The following is a 20,613-nucleotide window of genomic DNA, read 5'->3' on the forward strand; positions in this document are numbered from 1 at the left end:
CTGAAAAAGCCATGTTGCGGTCTTTGCTTATTCCGTCAGTAAGCATGCAGTGTGTGAATTTATCATTCTCAGTTATCTCCAAATGTATCAGAGTGAGTTTTGGTTCAGAAGAGAACAGTAAACGTGCAGAGCGGCAGTGTGTGGCTGCCATCTAGTGTTCACCAAAGCTCAACAAACGAAGCAACTCCTGTCTTTTTACAAACGCTACAGATTTGTGACAAGGCTTCACCTCTTTGCTTTTCCCTTTTTGGTTTCCACTGGCTTCATCCCAGGAGGCACGCTGGACTAGTTTTGTGGTACATTTGCCCACGGCAGTTTGATAATAGCAATTTGCCAAGCCCTTAAGTTTCTACAAAGACACTAAGACAGCTGTGTGAAGTTACACATCAGTGGGGAAAGTTTCCACAGCCCCCAAAGAGACACTTTGTTAGAACGCCCCCGGGTAAATGGATAAAGCTGCACGTATTTATTTATTTTTGTTCTTCTTTCTCTTTTTATGTTCTTGTGGTACAAATTAAAGTTAAGTCATGTTGTGTTTAGCCAGTTTAAACGGGTTGGTGAAAAGCATATTTTCTGTCTCTTTTCTAGCTGTGGCGTGTGAAATAAGCAGTAAAAACAACACAATCTGAGAATTTAGGATAAAATAGTCTCTGATCACTGTTATTTCCAACTAGGACTGTGTTTCTACAACTTTTAATACTTTAAATCTCCTTCAACGTCCTCCAGTGACGAGCTAAACATTCATCATTCATCAAAATTTGCATTTAAGAGCTGAAAACGTGTCCTTTTGGGTTGTAGTGTTTAAACCTGCAGCAGTGCAGCCAATGAGCCCTTTGACTCATCGCGACAGATCATCTCACATTTTCACATCAAAGCAATCAATGATTCTGTGATTTAGTTTGGATGTGCAGGTTTTGACCTCTCATATTGGTTTGATTTTATTTTTTAGGAAGAGATGTGTCCCAGTGTGTTGCTCACTGCAGAGGTGATCAACCTGCAATTAGTTTTTTTCCCCTTTGTATCATTCATTCATTATCTGTCATTATCTGTTGTTGTTCTTTTGTTGTTGTTTTATTACATTGTCAGGCTGATTTTGATGAAAAGTACCAAACATGTTACGTTTTTGGCAGTGAAACTGTTCAAAATGAAACACTGAACATCAGAACAAAACTGTTGCGCCGCTGTTTCCTCTGTGGATATGAGTAGAGTTACATCACAACAGGAAGTAAACTAGCAGTAAAATGTTGTGTTATTACGAGTATTTAAAGGTAAAATAGGTCGGTTCCAAATGTTCGTATTTTGATTTTTTGTTCAGATGTTTAGATCTAGCATTAAAAAGTTGTGTTTGCACTACAGCTGCAGTAACCCACAGAGTAAACACTTGCACAAGTTTGGTAAAAAAATAAATAAATAAAAAATCAGGATCAAATCTGTTGAACCCCGACGTCAACACACTCTGAGCAATCAAATGTGACAAATTGATTTTCTTCAAAACATGTGACACGGCATCTTGAGCTCATTTTCAGTCATTTTGATAAATTTGTAAGCATGCAGTTGTTAAATGTAAGCCTATAATAATCTCTACATGTGTTCATAGGTTATCTGTGTGTACGTGTACACCTATATACAGTCACTCTGTCCCGTTGAATCACGACCTGATGCATCCATCCTGTCCCTCAGAGCTGGATAGGACACTTCAGTCCTTCTCTTCCTTTTTGCAGGAAGTCACTTATGTGTCCTTTCTGTGAAGATCTCTCTCCTCTCCCTCGTTCCATTTGTATTTCCATCATGTAGAGAGGATGTCAGGAGGTGGGTGATGGTAAGAGGAGAGGATGGCCTGGAAGTGGATGTGAGATTCCTCAAGGAAGTCTGGAGCTCTTCCTCGATCTGAGGTAAAACACATGAAGCTGTCAGACACGGTGAGCGGCAGAAAAGATGACCAAAGTAGCACATGGTTACATGACAACTTTATCAAAGCACAAACAATTACACTGGCTTATCTACAACACAAGAATCTAAAAATAAAGAAATCCGGATAATAAATAAACAAAAACTACAAATAAACGACAAAATGTGGTGCGATGTACAGTATCTTTGTCTTAAATTAACAGAAGATTTTACTGAAGTCAGGTGGCCTAAATTGTAGAGGAGGTAAAGGAAAAATAGAAATGTAGAAATTAAATTGAGGAAATAATAGAGGGGACAACGTACCCAAGAACACTAATTTCTGAGGAGGTAAAACATTGAAATAGCTACAATGACCCTAAAGAAAGCTTTCTTAAAATCTAAATCCAGTGTGTGGACACGCTTCCTGTTTGTTCTGAACTGAAACTGCACTAAAACTAAATATAGGATGAGACATGCACTCAAGCAGCTACTCAGTGGCTCCAAATCTAATTAAATTATAGCTGCTGCGCAGTAATGGTCGGGGCCGAGCAATTTTAGGCAAAATTAGTACCGCCGTCAGGACTATTGTCTTGTGTTTCCAGTTGAGGACATCTGGCATGGGACTGGACCTTTGTGAAGTATGGGTAGATTTTTCATATGGAAATGTTGCATGAGCTGAGGCTTGAATTCACAATCTTCAACACCAACAACCACCTTCTATCTCACTGAGCTAATTGGCAAGTGGAACTATCACATGTAGCTTCACAAATTGACTAAGCCAGTCAGTCACCATATGTGCAAGACAGCAGCTGTTAGCGTGTAGAGGCAGATTTCAAACAGCTGTCAAAATTCAGTTAAGACAAAAAAAAAAAGAAGAAAATACATGAATTGCATTGAGGCAGCATGGAGATGTTGGTAATTTGTTCCCCTCCAAAATCATTAATTAATTCATAATCACAGTAATAGCAGTATTGTAATTATTGAGAATAGAAATGCTTAATCCATGATTTCACTTATAAATCGCTCCAAGATGCTTGCTTTAATGTCCTGTGTCCTGTGATGAGGCCTCACTGCTCATTTAAACACATCACATACAGTTCTGTCCTGTTATACATATAATAACAGGACAGAACAAAGGAAAAGAGAAGACGAAATGAATTCAGAGATCTAGACCTACCAGTGTTATTCTGCCACTTGTTCACCCGCACAATTATCTTTACTTTCTGATGCTATAGCTAAATACTCCGCCCTGAGGGAAAGACAGTGGTAGAGAGGAGAAAAGAAGAGAAACACAGACAGTCAAGATCAGTGAATCACCATCAGAAAAAGATATTAGGAAAAGGGAGAAGGGTGTTTTGAAATTGCAGGCTTGAAGCAGATTGTTTTCACTTTCCAAACAGTGACAGGGAGGGAGAGCAGTGGCGAAGGCTCACGGCTGGAGATCAGGACATTTGGACGTCCCTGCAGGATCTGAAAATGAAGGGCTGGCAGCGGAGAGAGGGCTGGCTGTGTGTGTGTGTGTGTGTCCCTTGTGCTACTCACGCGCTCTCTCTCAGAGCTTCTTCTCCCGCTGCCGAGATCTTCCTGTAGCAGTAAATCATCTCAACCACCAACCAGAATTGCAGCCCGATGATGGAGACATACATCATCACCTCAGACAAGATGGATGCCATTCCCCTGGTGACTACAGAGAGGGACATGAGGTAAGATATATTGCATCTGGGTGCTTATGGAAAGGGGGTTGGATGTAATTTGTACCGTGAAAAGGACAAAGTCAGCCTGGGCCATACATTTTTTAAACAATATGTGACACAATTCATTAGCTTCTGCCCTAAATCACAGCGTGTCATAATTCATCATCCCCTGAATGCTGCTGCAGATACAGTTAATCTACAGTATGTGACATCCACAAGGTTTCAATGTTCTGCAGGGAAAGCCCAACAGGTCAAAGGTCATTGCTATTTGTAGCTATGCAGTGGAAAAAAACATCAGTGGAAAAAACAACAACAACTAGCCTACTAACCAAAATCAATGAATTAATAGAGGACCCAGCATTGAACCTTGGGGAACACCTTTGTGCTTATTCAACTTATCCACCCTACTTTAGATAGCATTTACTGCACATTCTTGCATCAATATGTTTATCACAACTTGGGGGCCATAATGACAAATAACAAACACAAAGAAAATCACAGTCTGTTCCTTTTAGCTATGTTTTTGGTCTCCACAAACTGGTGAGGGAAATATCAGGCTTTTGATCTGCCAAACGCTCCACTGCGCTCACCATGCAAACTGCTAACTATGTTTGTTATTCACTTCTGTACGACTATGTTCTCAGATGTTTATATCACATCTCAACACTGTAGCTCTATAAATAGGCCTTGGGAACTTTTCACCACGGCTTATCTTTTCGTTTGGTCCAGGTCTCACAAGAGGTGTAAAGGACAGTGGGCCTCATTCACGAACCGTTCTTAAGAACAAATTTGTTCTTAAGTCCTACTTACGAAGTTTTTACGAAGATTGTGGCATTCATGAATGTTTTCTTATCCAGAATTTGTTCTTAACTAAGAACAAAATCTACGAACAGTCAGGAGTATACTTACGCACTTTTAGGTGCTGAGACTTCTGCAAAAATAACCGATTATAGCGTTTTCTTTTGTTCTGCAGTTGTATGACATTATATGATTTGAATAAGAATTATTTTCTTATCTTTTATGATGTTTTTAATAATCATATATATTAATAATAATAATTGACAAATCATTGCAGTCTCTTAAAAAACATTATAGACACTTAATTCATATCATATCTTTTTTTTGGGGGGGGCATACAGCTGCCGATATTTTTTTTTTCCTAATTGCGGGCTGCAACAGTGCACTTACTGTAAGTGTTCACACTACACACAACAGTTTTTTTTTCATATGTGATAATATGATGATATTTATGATGGCACACGTGAGAGTGTGGTCTCTGATAACAACCGAAGAGCTGCATCCACTGATGACGCTACTAAATATAAATATAAAAATATAAACTAAATATAAGCCTTTTGTTTGTTTCTTTGTTTCATTCCTGCCGCAGCAGCGCCACTTCACTACTTAAATTCTTTTTACGTTTGGAGTCTGGTGCTACCTCCCAGATTTTCATTTGCGCATTTCAACTTTCTTTCTCACTTCACCTCCTCTGCTCAGTGCCTGTGGGTGCTGTGTGCACACGGCCCTGCAGTCTCATGCCCTTTTACGGGCATTGATGAGGCCGTTACCTATGCTAATCATATGTTAATTAGACTCACCTGGCACACGCCCTCAACTTACGAGGAGATGGCATTCATCAAGTAGGAACACAGCTGCGAACAATTCTGAGGCTTACGAACGCGTTGATGAATCTGACGCAGGGTTTTCTTAAGGAACTTCTTAAGAACAACTTAAGAAAGAATCTAAGAAGGTTCTTAAGAAGATATTGGTGAATGAGGCCCACGCATGACTGTTTAGAGATACTGTAACAAAAGGGACATCCTCCACTCTTACAGGAAAACACCCTCCATATTTTATCAAACATCATCAGCCAGTTCTTTAACGGCTAATTTGTGATTCTGTTAAAGACTTCTTAAATGGCCTCATCTTCCTCTACCATATTTAAATTTACTGTGAAAACAGCTTTTTCAGTCATGTCTCTCCACAAGAAAACCTTTTCCATTTGTAGTTTTCACTACCAGTTGGCTCTTCAGCACAGGTTTAAGTGTAATTGTAAATTTGATGAATATGAGCCCTGGTCTCCCAAATTATTTTCAAACATCTCAGTGTGACATCATGATGTCCCAAACCAATCAAAAATAGACCTTGAAATATCTTACGTTTGGGCACCACAGTAATGGTGATAGACTTGTTAGGAGTGGTTTGAAACTCATATTTGGGGTATATCAGGGTGCGGGTGAAGTTGCAGTTGTAGGTCCCCGTGTCGTTGAAGGTGACGTTGACGATGAAGATGGAGCCATCCTGCAGGTCAGTGGTGTCCTTGCTACCATTCCAGTGCAGACGGCTGTTGAAACGATCGTCCTTTACTTCGCCACCGTTCTCATCATACCTGTACACCTGGGGGAGGATTACAGAGAGGAAGAGCGAGAGAGATGGTCAACATCCAAGTTGACCAAGTACTCTGGTGTGAGTTCTCTGAGACCACACTGGTGTTCCTGTCTGTTACAAACCATTCTGCTATTACTGTAATCACTTTGCATTTTGTTTTGGTTTTTGTCTCCTTTGACCTGGTCCACATCGGCACCAGAAAACTGTTGGAGAATGGCTGAGGTTTCAATCCATGCCACTTTGACAAGAGTGGCCACAAACTGTATTTCTCCCAATGGCCACTTGAGACCCCCCATTTTGAAATAAACAAATGTACAGCCTTGTCCAGAGGAAAAAAAATACTGCAAACTGGCATATACCAAAGCCTATCTCTGGATTAACAGAGAGTTTGTTGACTTGTATTTGTCTAGATGAATAAATAAATTAAACAGCAGAAAAGTGCTGTTTTTTTTAATGCTGGTGAAGGTGTAAAACAGATTTTATTGTTATGTACTGATAAGAATCAAGTCTGTTTCTCATTTTTCCTGTCATACTTGAGGACAGACCGTTGGTCTCCACATCACCACTGCTGCTGTTATTGACCGAGCTGCAGTTACACCCTCACTTATGCACTTCCTGGAGAGTTAGTGGATACAGATTCTAATAGCCAGCTGAGGGCTAATGGGATCTCTCCTGCCATACGTACTGTAGGCTATATACCATAATGGCCTCTCTACTTTGCTGTGCCTGGTCAGACGCCTTAGGTCAGCAAAAGCTTTGCCTTCCAGTCAACACAAAGGGAAGGAAAAAACCCTTCTCATTAAAAATGCAAGACTGTGCTCTTTCTCATGATGAATGCATAGAAGCTGTTTCCCAGAAGTGTGGCCACACAGTGTTGTTGTGAAGGATATTTGGGTCTTCATTAATAATAGTTACAATAATAATGGAGAACTAACTTGACAGGGTACTTCAGGTGCTTCACGAAAAACTGTAATAAAACAGTAAACAGTACAATCCAGATTTGGTAAAAGTAGTAACAGGTCCAGCTCCATAGAGGCTTAAAGCCCCCTGACCTTCACTATGTGAACGTGCTCTGGGAACAAGCAGAAGACAACAAGGGGAACACCTGGTAGCAGCTACTCTCCTTGGGGTCCTTTAAAAGCCACATAAAACGATCAAACACACATGAAATGGAGCTGAACGTCCAAATAATATAAAAACTGCATGGTACCCGTAACCACAATAATTATAATAATAATTATAACAATAAATAACAAAACATGTGTTCAACATGTTTTGTTATAACTGATTTTGTTCAAAGTAACCCTGGACAAACCGGAAACGGAAGATATGGCTCTATAAAAGACTGTTTTTTGCATTGAGCACCATTTCGCAGGAGGCACAACAAATAAGCACTTTGCAACCTGTCTGATGTGATGGTTATGAACATCATGAATAAGACAGATTCTAGAAAAGAAACATACGTGCTTATAGGTAAAAAAAAACTTTGTGGAAGAAAAAGAAAGAAGATTGCAGAACAGCCTATTATCCACAGTCAGTTACTGGAGCTTGGTGTGCATTTCTTTGACATTGGTTCTGAAAGGACAACCTAAGACCAGACGTGCAGTTTTGTTTTGCATGAGTTAAAGCTTGTGTATATCTTTTTTTGAAGCACAAGACCACACAAATGAGCAATAGTCAAAGTGAGTAAGTACCAGTGCCTGAGTTACAAGTTTCATAGTGTGATTATTCAAGTACAAGGGACATATTTTAATTATTGAAACGGCTACCCATTTTGAGAACTATATCATCAATATGTGTTGTCAAAGTTTCTCATCAATAGTCAGTCCTAAGAGTTTGACTTTATGGACTTGCTCTTGATGCATAAGGAGAGATGATGATCCCTCCTAAGCATGGAGTTAGAGCTGAAGGCAATACATTTAGTTTTTGTCATTTTAAGAGCAAATCTTTTGCTTGACCCATTCAGAGAGTCAAGTTATTGCTTTATCTGGACTCCTCATGTTCACTTTTTTATGTTAACATTTTACTAACATTGGAGCCTTTGGGTATTGACTCAATTTTGCATCCAGCCTCAAGTGGTCCTTCAAACAGATGCAGTTTCTGGTTCACTGTCGACCTCATTTTAAATCCAATAAATAATTCTGCTTTTGTAAAGTTCGCCTTGTCATAATATCTTGTTTCTACTTACATGGGAGAAGTTGGTCTCGCCCAGAGGCCGGAAGTACCAGTCGACAGTGGCAATGGCGCGCACCTCGCCCCTCATCTTACAGGAGATGCAGCCCAGTTTGAATCCTTCATCGGCCACGGCCTCTGTGTCTGAGTCCACCTCCACGCAGGCTCCATGGCACAGAGATGCTGCAGAGTGAAGAGGGCGAGGACCACACAGTGAGAAACCTCATTTTATCGCTGTTTCATTGCATTCTCTGTGTATTTGCAGGTCACGGGGTTCATAGGTGAGAGCCGTGGGCGGCCACCAACCTCTTTTTACCCGTGACTCATGAGGGGAGGTTGGCACAGGGGCAGAGCTCTGGTGTTTCTCACTATCTCAGAACTTGCAGGCAAATTGTCTAAACGGTACTTTACAAAGCTACCTTAAGTTTTGTATTTTTGCGTGCTTGCTCCCAATGCTCATTGCATGCGAGTTGTTGTTTTTTTCTTGTTCTTCTTGTTTTTTGCTCTATTATATCGGGCATAGCTTTAATCTTGCTTTTTTTTATTTCCACTCACCATTCCAGTTTACAGATTGTTGTGAATTTGAGAAATTTGGTTTTCAGTTTTGTGGTAATTTACATTTCATTTGTGTTAGTCTGTGAAGCTGAGGGGAAATAAAGAGGTTGCAGTGAGCGCTACTATTTTCTTGCATTCTGTCAATTGGTATCGGAGCTAAATTCATATATAGAAGCGTGAGTCTATATATGCCATCATCATCATGACACATACTTCTCATCGGCCAAGGAGTTACACACCTGTAACTCCAAATGTTTCTTTCTCACACTGCACCTTGCAGTTTCCACTGAGGCCTCAGCATCGTTCTCAACCAATGATCGTGTGCTATTCTCAACTTTGACCTCTGGGGCGGCTTTTGTTTTGAATTGTAAGATGAAGGGGGAGGGAGATGAGGGAGAGGACAGGAAACACATAGCATAACGCTGATCAGATCAACTCTAGAAATCAATATAAGTGTGAGTGAGATTCACAGTTGGCTGCACGACTTCCGTACATTCAAAGATAAATCAACTCAAGCTCTATTTCTTTACTCCCTGGGACACAAATATTGCAGCAGTATTGAGAGACATTAAATTTTCTTTTACACAAATAGAAATGCCACCCACTGCAGAGAAACATGAAAGGGGATGAATGGAGGAGGAGGGAAGAAAGAGAAAGTTAGCACAAGCTAGTAGCCATTTCTACAAAAGCATGGGGAGATGGGGGTAAGCAGGAGAGGAGAAGCCTAATGCTGGCTGATGCACTGCTGAGAAAGAAGAGGGAGAGAGAGGAGAGAGGGGGGAAGAGGAGAAGAGAAAGTTAAGAACATAATGCAAGACTTCACAGGCCCAGAAATATAAACCCAAACGTAACAATGGTAACCGGCTCCACTGCTGTTTTACTACAAGAGATGGACCCATGCATTTGAAAGCAAACACAGACCCGAGCCGCCCGGTTGAACCCGAGCCTCAGCCTGACTGAGACTGAGCCGAAATCCAGAGGCTTTAAAGGGGAACTATGCAAGTTTGGTTGCTTTTCCACTGTTTTGCTAACCCTCCTCATGGCCAAGTGCTTTTTTTTTTTCAGCAAAGCCAGAGAGAAATCAATCCATGGAGCGGTATATATCAAGACGCATATAGTCTTATCTGTAATAACCAGGAGATCATGGGTTATGGGGGGCATTTGTGTCGCGGTGCTGCAGACGAGAGCTGGGACACCGCCGGGTTGGAGGCGCTGATCTTGCAAGGTCGGTTTTCAGTCAGAGAGCCTCCATTCTCCCTGTAACAAGTCACTCAACCATCACAATTAATCCGAAGCTTTTTAAATAAGGTAAAAATGTAGCATAGTTCAGGTAAAATTCTTGCATAGTTCCTCTTTAATCAGTCTGAACGTGGATAAGTGATCAACCACTTTAGTTTGAGCTGATCTTCATCCTCAGAGTTGAATTGAAGTGCAGCATGTGCTCATCAAAGATTTAACCATGGCTGACTCCCTGAGGGTGAACTCCAGCCTCATTTCTGCGATTTGTGTAATTTTGGCCACTGATTTAGTTCAAAGTAATTACAACATTGTTTTGACCAGGAAAACGAGCAGTCACATGATGACGCAGGTCATGTGACTTAACAACCTATCTTTGCTGTAGCAGTTTACTCTGCTGTTATTGTCCTGAGTACAATGTTATGATTAAGGAACAAAACAATGGCCAAAATCATGGTTATATCAACCCGAATTTCTCTTCAAAAGTCCCAGTAAGACCTCAAACCCACTATGATAAGTCAAAGCAGGACAACTTTGATGTCCGAACCTATGAACAGCTCTCAGTTAAGGCCGGGGTTTTGCATTTTCAGGTTTCCTGGGCGTCGTGTCTAGAATAGATAACAACAAATAGACCTGAGGCAAACACTTTATCTGAGCTACAGGCTCACCTATTCACAGGAAACGGGAATATGTCAAATTATTACATTATTTCGTATTTCTCTAGTTTAATCTCTGCTCTAATTAGCACTCTTTGTCAGTTAATAGTTAGTTAATTATATGCTGTTGTAAGATGCGCCAGCTGTCAGTGCTGCTGCTAATCCTTGGCTGCTAACAGAGGTCGATGAAAGTCACTCATCACTCTCTGCTCCTGTGAAATCGCACAGGAAAACATTTTAAAAGTCAACCAAGAGACTTTTTTTTTCATCACCAAATTTCAGGCTAAACATTGATATGCAGGGATGTTTGACTCAAGTCTGTGAGAGATTCAGCTTCTAAGACAGAGGCAGAAAGAGACAGAGGCACCAGACAGACACAGGAGCAAGGCATCCCATGCAGAAAAACCACAGAGGGGTTGAGTGCTCAGAGAGAAGGAAGTGACACCTGGAACAGACAGAGGAGACACATTACAGTGACAACAAAGCACACGTTTGACAGAGAGCAGGAGAGAAATGTATGAAAAAAGAAGAGGAGGCGGAAGACGAGAGCACTTTGGTTGCAGGACGGAGAGAACGAAGCAGAACAGAGAGATGGAAACCCAGCAGGAAGAGCGGCACACGCAGACAAGCGTGAGGCCGTTAATCCTCGGGGAGGTTGGTGACACAGCGAGAGGCGAGATTGTGCAAGGTGAGCGGGGAGATGCTGCTGACTGTCTGAAGCTGTGACAGTGAAAAGACACAGAGAGAGAAAGAGAGAGAGAGAGAGAGAGAGGGAGACAAACATGCGAGCAGACACTGAAGGAACTGCACATCCAGAGTGCAGACTAAACAGAGTCGGAGCCATCAAACTGCCTCCGCAACCGTTCTCACACACAGCAGCAGGACACACACAAACACACCAAGCATCAAAAATGCAAATCCATTGCGTAATCTGTGGATGGAGGTTCAGGATTATGCAACGGATATTCCAGAAATTGCAGATTAGGAGTTTTTTTTCCCCTGACAGGGTGGTTGGATGCTTAATCCCTTTTATCAGTTGCTGTATACTCATGAGGCCTACAAAGCAAAAAAAAAAAAAAAAAAAAAAAACCCAACAAAAACTGACTTATAGCTTTAGCGCCACAAAAGACCATCTACCGAGTGAAGTTGGCTAGCTTAGCGTGTTGCTGGGAGTTTACGGAGACACAACAGGATTGCTGAAGTGGCCATAAGAGACAGGAGGAAGGAAAACGGAATAAGCAACAGCAAAAAAAATGATGAGGGAGGACAACATCTGTTTCCATAGCAAGGTTACTAGACACACACATACTATATGGCATACACGACCTAGGGAAATGCCAAACATCCATGACATTTCCCTCGACACCAGGCAAGCAAGGGACTTTCCACTGGAACAAGTAGACAATTGAAGCACAGTGCTGTGTGAGTGTCTCTGTTGGTTTACTCCACAAAGCCGTCACATGGCCGTGGCTGGTGGGGTGATGGCACACTGCTTTTATCAGAGCAGGGCAGGCCGGGGCAGCCCCATACTGTTTTCAATCTTTATGTCATTCACTGAAATGGCTCCTCTGGACACAATAATTGAATCTATTACAGGAATTTGCCTTGTTGTGTTTCCAGCCACCTGTTTTTGTTCCCCATAACAATTCCTGAGCTGCTACATGCTCCATACGTTCACCAGCCAGTGTCTCCCTCCGTCTGTCTGCTGATTGGTGCAGAGTGGGATGGGTGGTGTGCAGTGAGGTTTTGGGATTTGCAGCAGCACCGAACCCAAACCTGACAGCAGCACACATTAACAGTGAGTTAAAACACTGTAGAGTCACACACATGCTCATCTGATTTAAAACCAATGACTTGCAGCTTGAATTTGTAGCTTTGGTCGGAGATAGAGATATTTACCTGAGAACCATCCCTCTATCAGCCAATCAGCAGGCATTTGGTCAGAACAGGTGACACATTGTTTGAAAACGGACTTATACCCATTGAAATAAACACGTCAAACTTCGTCAACCACACAACGACAATTATCTGTACAGATCCTAAGTGTGTTTGTCCTTGTCTGCCCCTGTGTTGCTTTGAGACACACACACACACACATTTTCCAGGAACACTGTCTCAGTGAAGTAAGAGTACAAGTGGAGTGGAGTGAAGTACGTCAGTGGTGCTGATGAAGCATCGTAGCGATGCCAGCACTCATGAGCTTCACGTCTCTCCTCTCATTGGTCGGCCCGTCTCTGGGACGTCAGCTCCCTCTGCCCCTCCCCTCCCCTCACCCCCTCCTCCACCCCTCCTGTCTTTCTTAAGTGATTGTTGGAGAGCTAATCTTGCTTCTGCTGTAGCTTCTTCAAACTAATACAGATGTGTTGTGCACAGCGTCAAGTGGTGATAGTCTGACGTCATTAAGTGCTTTTGAGTTCGAAACTTAGGAAACATTTCTGTGAAATGGGAGAAGAGCTGATTAGATTTACATTTTTTTGTCTGTAAAATTTTGCATTTTTTAGTTTTAAGGCAGGAATCCTATTATGATGGAATCCTATTATCACATGAAATATGTATAGCTACTGGTATTTAAAGGTGATAGCTATATTTAATCATAACTGTGGGGTAAAAACTATTTGTTTGAAGAAACATTAGAAATTTGAAGGAAATCTACTTTCAGCTTTATATTGAGCTAAAAACGAGTGTTTCTAAATTCTTACTCACAGCTTTGCATGTTTCACACTGAGCACAGTGAGCCATCTTGATGGTGTTAACAACAATCACTGACGAGCCAGTGAGTTCCCAGTCGTACGGACGCAAATTGAGTTGTGTGGAAGGTCAGTTTGTCCTTCAAAGCTCCTCTGACTCCCCTCCACCCCCCCACACTCCCCCTCCAGCTGCTACAGGCCACCCTGGGATTACAGACCTCACACAGCTGCAGGGGCTCAGGTGTGCGTGTGCATGTATATTTGCATGTATGTGTGTGTGTGTCTGTGTGACACAAGCAAGCAGCCTGCAATTAGGTCACAGCACAGTATCTAGCTCCATATTTTGATCCCTAATAGAAAAAAAAGCCTCTAACAAAATGAACATTCAACTCCGGCTTGTGCACAAGCGAGTGACTGCTGTAGGTTTGGGAATCATGTTTTTACTCAGACGGAGCGCATCAATCAAGAGCAGCTTGTTTACAAAGTCTGCTGCTTGTGCACAGGAGTGAATATAGATGCAGACATCCTATACACTGTGTGTAATGGAACCTATAGACTCCTATGTACCGATGTCTGTATCAGGGGACAGACATAGGTACTCAGCCCGTACATGGGGTGACTTTGGCTGTCACTCAAACAGTTTGAAGAGTACAGATATTGTTTAATTATTGGACTTGGAGCTTTAAATGCCGAAGAAGCTGCAGAATACAAACAAAACATGCTTTCAGTTTGTCTGATAAAACTAATAAAATAACACATTAGAATGAAGACACACTTTATTCTAATGTGTTATTCCCCTAGACATTAGGGGAATTTGTAATGTAATGTAGATAATGCCCAAAGCAGACCATACATCAGACTTATCTGTCATTTAAAAACTTGCTGCAGTGCATCACTTGAATATCTAATTAGTTTACCGTATCCACGCCGGCCTCCTAAAATGATAAGCCACTCTGTAATGTGATTTCCAGTTTGCAGTGGCTGGAGCGGAGTGAAGGAATGGACATGAATCCAAATGGATTGACGCCGTGGTTGTACAAATATCCTGTTGACAGCGATCCCCTTTGACCATTACTTCGTGCTCAACCCATTTGCAGACTAAATGGCTCCAGGGTGCGACTGCGGACACAAAGAGTCTCTCTGCTGCATGCATTAGTTAAAGTTGCCAACGGATGCATTAGGTTTTATGATCTTGTGTCTGTGGATGCAGCAGGATACACATCTCTGTCACTTTTGAAGACGATGCGGGAAAACCTACACTTCATTATTGTTGTTATTATTCATTATTGACACAATCAGTACTTGCACTTCTAACTGAGGATGACTGTGGAGTTTAATTTTTTTTTTTTTTAATTTCTAGCTTTATTTTTCTTCTTCTTTTTTTGGTAATTACATGATGGACTAAAGTTCATGTGTGTTTAATTGTATTCCTGTCCTGCAACTGTCGCCAAACTTAATTTAGATAAGAGTGATGGAGCCTGGGTGGAGCTTCTGATCATCACCTAGTTAATATTTAACTATAGATTTTTCTTTTCCTTGTAGATCCTCTGTCTCTGTTTTTTTGTTTTGTTTACCTGCACATGCAAATGCACATTCCAAAATAAAAAGCTGCTCTGCTGCTATTTTTATCAGACACAACCTGCTCTTTTTCCTCATCTTGTGAGAGATTCCCTCCAATTTCCTGTCTTGCCTTATACCCTCATACTCACTGCATCCAGTTCCAGATGTGCTCGCTCACTTCAGACCTTAACTAACCCCCTGGCCCTTCATCCAAACTGTCTATTCCTGTCAATGAAGGTTGTATAACCAACTTGTTTTTTTCCCTCATTCTTTGGTTCCTGGCTCAACTCTCTGCAGCTCTGTCTGTCGTCACTGTACGACCTGCAAACCGTTCCTTCATTCAGAGGAATAACAACATTGCTGTGATTTTGATTCTTTTTCTTTCTCTTAAGGTCTGTTGTTGATTTCTACGTGCATGTGCAGTTGCTAGTGTGAGACAAAGAGCAGCTGGCTGGCTGAGATAAGTGCTCAGTAAATCTCTCTTTTAATGCATTGCCTCATTTTTGTGCTCCATTTCAAACCTCACTGCTGAAAATAAGATTATCTCTGAGGACAACATGCCATCGAAAAAACTTTAAACATGTGAATGTTTTTCTAATTTATTTTTGATACACTACTAAACCTAGATAAACTACAACTGTTTTGCTTTAACTTGGACTGGCTTTCTACAAAAAAGTAGGAAAAAACAACAAATTAGGACTTTTCAAAGAAAGGAATTAAACCAAGAGGTCATATATAAAGACACGCTGACTGTGATTGTAAATATCTTAAGGTAGTATTATCCCTTCCTCTCTTCTTGTGAGTGTGGAGACTGACAGTAAATTCAGGGGGGTGGATTATGTAGTTCAGCTCATTTTAACATTCATTTCTGTTGCTAGAGAAGAGTAAATGACAGGAAACAACTTCCTGACACAGTGGAAAATTGAAAATGATCAAATGATGCAGATACCAGCAGGAGGAGCGGAAAAGGTCAAGGGCGACTCAGATGATTGGTGCAAATTTAAAAGTAAATTGTCTCTTCTTAATGTGACTGTTCTTGGCTATGTGTTGCTAATGCAGTAGAGACCTGAGTGAAGCCACCAGCTGCAGAATGATGTAAGACAAAAGTGCCCTGACAGAAACAATTACACAAGCAACCCACTCTGTTGAAATACATTAACTGATCTACAGCAAGGTGACCAATCGATGAGACGATCTACAGAAAACCAATCAGAAAAGAAACATTTTTGGTTCCTGTTTCTCCATTGTTTCTTGCCAATGTTGACTAATGATGTCTCATTTCCATCTATCTATATATCCATCCATCCATCCATCCATCCATCCATCCATCCATCCATCCAGTGTTTTTTTCTTTTGCCAATTAGACAAGACAATCAAGAATATTCATTAATAATGAAAATAATCAATGATGCAACTATCAACTGCAGAATAAACACACACACACAGCAGGGACAGTATCCCAGTGTAACTGCACACAACGATCTGTGAATTGTTCTAAACCTTTAAATACACAGTGGCTGCTGTATCTGTGTGTGTGCAGCTGTTGACAGGCCAACGTCAGACAATAGGAAACACCTCAGCAATAACACACACCACAGACAGTGAATGGGAAATTGGATGGTGGCCCACATGCATGCCAAGGTGTTGCCATCACGGCATCGCCGCGGCGATACAACCACTGCCCACTCACCTTGGAGCACCAGAAGGGCCAGAGGCAGCAGCAGCAGCAGCGGCGACGGCGGCGGCTCTTGCACTGCAGACATCCTGTCAGGGGAAAGAGGAACTGGTGGCAGCTCTCAGCGGCGTCAAAACACACCACACACACCACACACACACGCAAACCCTGCAGAATGGGAGACACACTCAGCAGACAAGACAGATGTACAGCAGCTATTCCAGCTTGGTGATGAGCACAGACACCAAAGACGTCCTGACTGGGATTAAAAGTCAGAGAGGTGAGAGGAGGAGACTCTTCCCTGATGCTGTGGGGACTCTGGGTGTGGTCCACTCGGGTGTCTTCTTCGCCTTCCTCTTCTTCTCCTCCTTTTTCTTTTCAGGAGGTGGAGGACCGGGTGGGTAGGTAGGTGGGTCCTCTTGCTGATCTGGTCAACTTTTAAGCACCTGAAAACCTGACACCAGCAGTGTGGAAGTTGTGCTGCCTCGTCTCTTTATGTCCCAGGATTTAAATCCCTCTGTTCAGCTAGAGTGTGTCTGTGCAGCCTGTGAGTGTGTGAACGTATAGAGTTACCAGAGGGAGGAATCACACTGAGTTTCAGGTTTCGGCCTCTTCTCACTCCAAATGCCCTTTTGTTCAACTATTTATACTCTGTGGCACACCCCTCGGCCTGCACAAAGAGACGGTGTGCACTGTGTAGTGAAAGATCCAGTATCTCCGCTCTGCAGACTGGTCAATAAATGGCACTGTCAGTGAGTAACATTAAAAAGAAGCTACCGGAAGACATATCATCTTAGTTTAATCTGAGAAGCTGACGATGCTGAGGGGTCCAATGGAATTTGTGCAAGAAAGGGAAGACGTGGTGGTATAAGTGTCTCGTGCAATGGAGAGCCAGGGTGACAGTTACAAAATGTCAAAATGTTGCATGCATGGATGCCTCGGACTGGCCTTTTCCCTCAGGTTGGACTGCAGATACATGACCTGAGCAAAAAAGGCAGATAGAGCCACAGTGTGGGTGAAATGGCAAATGGAAGAAGTGTGAATTGTCCGCTCTCTCTCTTTGGCTTGGGGAGGAATTTACAGTTATCACTCTTATTGCCTCAAATCAGTCTTCTTTCTTTCTTTCTTTCTTTCTTTCTTTCTTTCTTTCTTTCTTTCTTTCTTTCTTTCTTTCTTTCCTCAGTCCCAAATGGCAGATTCACAAACTACATCACTATCTCCTCAGACGAAGCTTTGGTCTGTGATCTTTACAGAGCAGAACCCGGTCTCCAGTGAAACCATCCGCTGTCGGAGCGCATCATTAAGCCATACGGGTTTTTGTTGTTGTTGTTGTTGTTGTTGTTGTTTAGCTGCTTCCTGCGCGCGATGCTCATAGACTTGACGGTAACAGCACAGGTGGTTCTGCTGCTCAGACCGGTCACCAGCACATGTATGAAAGGCAGTGACAGAGGGTTAGGAGTTATTTACACCGCCGCCTGTGAGTCTTTAGAGGCTAAAAAAAAAGTGCGTTTTTCTTGTGTGCATTCCAGCGCAGTGACCAAAGATTTGGAGCAGGGTGTAACTGCGTTTTACCGCACAAAATACACACAAACACACGTCTAATGTGGAGTCAGTGTTGGCTATTTGCTATTTTAAAAAAAAAGCAAAAATAAGTCTTGTGCGTCCTTTTCCTAAATTCCCATAAACGCAGCAGACGCTTCAGAGTCTACGTCCTTTATCCTACCTGTCACCTCTCTTGTCAAAATCCGCGTTAACGACAAATAATGATGCGCTTTTGTCCCCTGACTGAAATCCCTCCTCCTTCCATCCCGCGGTCCATCACGCAGTCTGCTGCTGCAAGTGGATCTTCTTCAGCGGAGAGGTTTTAGGAGCACGACACAGGAAATTAAAAAAGAGAGAAAAGAAAGTCCTTCTTCTTCTTATCGCCCTCAAGAAGAGACACGCGGGGGGACATGTCTTTCCTGTTCCTCCTGGAGCTGCTGGCGGAGGAGTCTCATTTTTTTTAAGCGAATGGGGGAGACACACAACCACTAAAAAAAAAAAAAATCAGTGAGGTCCAGAAATGACATGGTGTGTCAGTGGAAGTGGGAGGACGCCGCGCTAATCAGTCTCTGGGATGGGTGAAGGCTGGAGGAGGGAGGTGCATGGAGGAGGAGGAGGAGGAGGAGGAGGAGGAGGAGGAGGAGGAGGAGGAGGAGAGAGGGTGTGATGCACTGCAGTAGATGGATCGAGAAAGGAAAAGAGGAGAAGGAGGAGGGAGAGGTATAGAGCCGTTGTTATGGCAACGGTGATTTTATGTGATGTTTTCATCAACGTCCTGGAACCCCCACGTGTCGGCAGTGACAGTCAGGTCTCAAGGAAGTGAAAACACACACAGCACAGACTACAAGCCAGAGTCTGATGAACTGTGAATGGACTGATCCATATCTATCTATCTATCTATCTATCTATCTATCTATCTATCTATCTATCTATCTATCTATCTATCTATCTATCTATCTATCTATCTATCTATCTATCTATCTATCTATCTATCTATCCTAAAAAAGTAAATGTTTGTTCTGATCACCACACAGTCATGTTTTATCTTCACCCTGTCTGACATTTGAACAGACACCTGCGGCTCCACACAACTAAAGCCACAACTGTTCTTAGTCATCAGCCCACATGTAGGCAGATAGGCCTACATGACCACAGGTGCACTGCTGCCTGTATGTGTGTGTGTGTGTGTGTGTGTGTGTGTGTGTGTGCGTGCGTGCCCTGATCTCTCATTTTGGCCATTTCATTATGCCAGCACTGAGGATTACTGTGCTGATTGCGTCCTTGCACTGACAAATGCACTGCGCGCGCATTTGTGTGTGTGTGTGTGTGTTTGTGTGTACGTGGGTGACCTTCCTCTCTGTAATTCCACCAACATCCCTGTTCATTTTTCTCCCTTAAATATATGGATTAACTTCAGTCACAGCAGCGAATCCAGTGAGGACGAATGAAAACCATTCTTGCGAGTGTAAGACTCATTTAGTGTAAACTCTGCATTCACAAATATAGACTTATATTGTGATGGATTCACTGGTGACACGTATAGAGATGGAGACTGTGTCTGTTCTCTCAGTTTCAGTGCCAGGTTTTGCTTTCCGCCCTGAAAATATGCTATTAGTCATTGCTAAAGGAACAAGTGCCATATGCTTATATGTCTAATTGGTGCTCACTGTAAATGACAGTGGAACAAGGAAACATAAAAAGGGATCACCCTCAGTGGTTGCCTTTTGTGCAACTGCCCTCACTGTCCCTTAGAGGGAGGTAAAGTACCAATAATACTTCCTCTTACTGTATTTCAACACTGTACAGCTCAGAGAGAACAGTGAAGGAACTGATTGTTAGGGAGGAATTTGTGGTGATGCCGATGAAGAAGAAAAAGAACCAGAGTCCTGTATGTCTTATGCTGAAGGAGTTTATTTAGGCTCGATCGAGGAGAACAGAAGTTTCGTCATCACAACATAAGTGTGTGAGGCCACCTCAATTCTAAGGGTCAAACAGCAAAACTCAGATTCTTATACTAGAAATGGAACGAGATAACAAAGGGGAGATGTGTCAACATCCAATTGGCTATAATGCATAAACATGAAGATAAGGATTCACAGCAGCTAGGTGTCATCCAGTGACGGAGAGCGTTATCAGCTAACTCTACAGCTGTGTCTGTAACCAGCCAGAGAGAGACTGAGGACGCCAAAGAGGGACCATGGCCTTGGCATGTTCCTAAAAGAGAAAATAGGGCAGATAACTGACCCCAGTAATCTAACAGAAAGTCACTATGACACAGAGGGGTACACAAACTATCTATAGGGAAGTGAAATTATTCTCTAACACTGATGCTGAGGAAAAAGAATCAGAAGCAGACGTATATACGAGCGCATTTCTTTCAAAGCAGGTATGGATGGGGTTTTACTTCTGTTTTTCCATTGATATTTGAAGTTACTGTAAAATCCCTCTCTGGCAAATGAAAACCAAAACACAGACCAGAATCAACAGAGATAACCAAAAAACAAAAAAACACTGAGTAGACTTTATTCACATGCATTAAGCCATATATGGAAGCTCAAATC

At 42.2% G+C, this 20,613-nt stretch overlaps 1 protein-coding gene across 1 annotated transcript; it reads right to left on the bottom strand.

Moving 5' to 3' along the window:
- Positions 1-190: 190 nt before the first annotated feature.
- On the bottom strand, positions 191-17,369 carry scn1ba (sodium channel, voltage-gated, type I, beta a). The gene is made up of 6 exons (XM_085802315.1): positions 16,526-17,369; positions 8,158-8,324; positions 5,741-5,978; positions 3,430-3,571; positions 3,065-3,136; positions 191-1,887 (listed from the first exon to the last, which is right to left on the bottom strand). Exons 1-5 carry the CDS (start codon positions 16,596-16,598, stop codon positions 3,070-3,072), a joined length of 687 nt encoding a protein of 228 aa, XP_085658441.1. The 5' UTR covers positions 16,599-17,369; the 3' UTR covers positions 191-1,887; positions 3,065-3,069.
- Between the last annotated feature and the right edge of the window lie 3,244 nt (positions 17,370-20,613).

This window comes from Trachurus japonicus, chromosome 16 (assembly GCF_045865225.1).
Source record: "Trachurus japonicus isolate A0001 chromosome 16, Traja_1.0".
Lineage (NCBI taxonomy): Eukaryota > Metazoa > Chordata > Actinopteri > Carangiformes > Carangidae > Trachurus > Trachurus japonicus.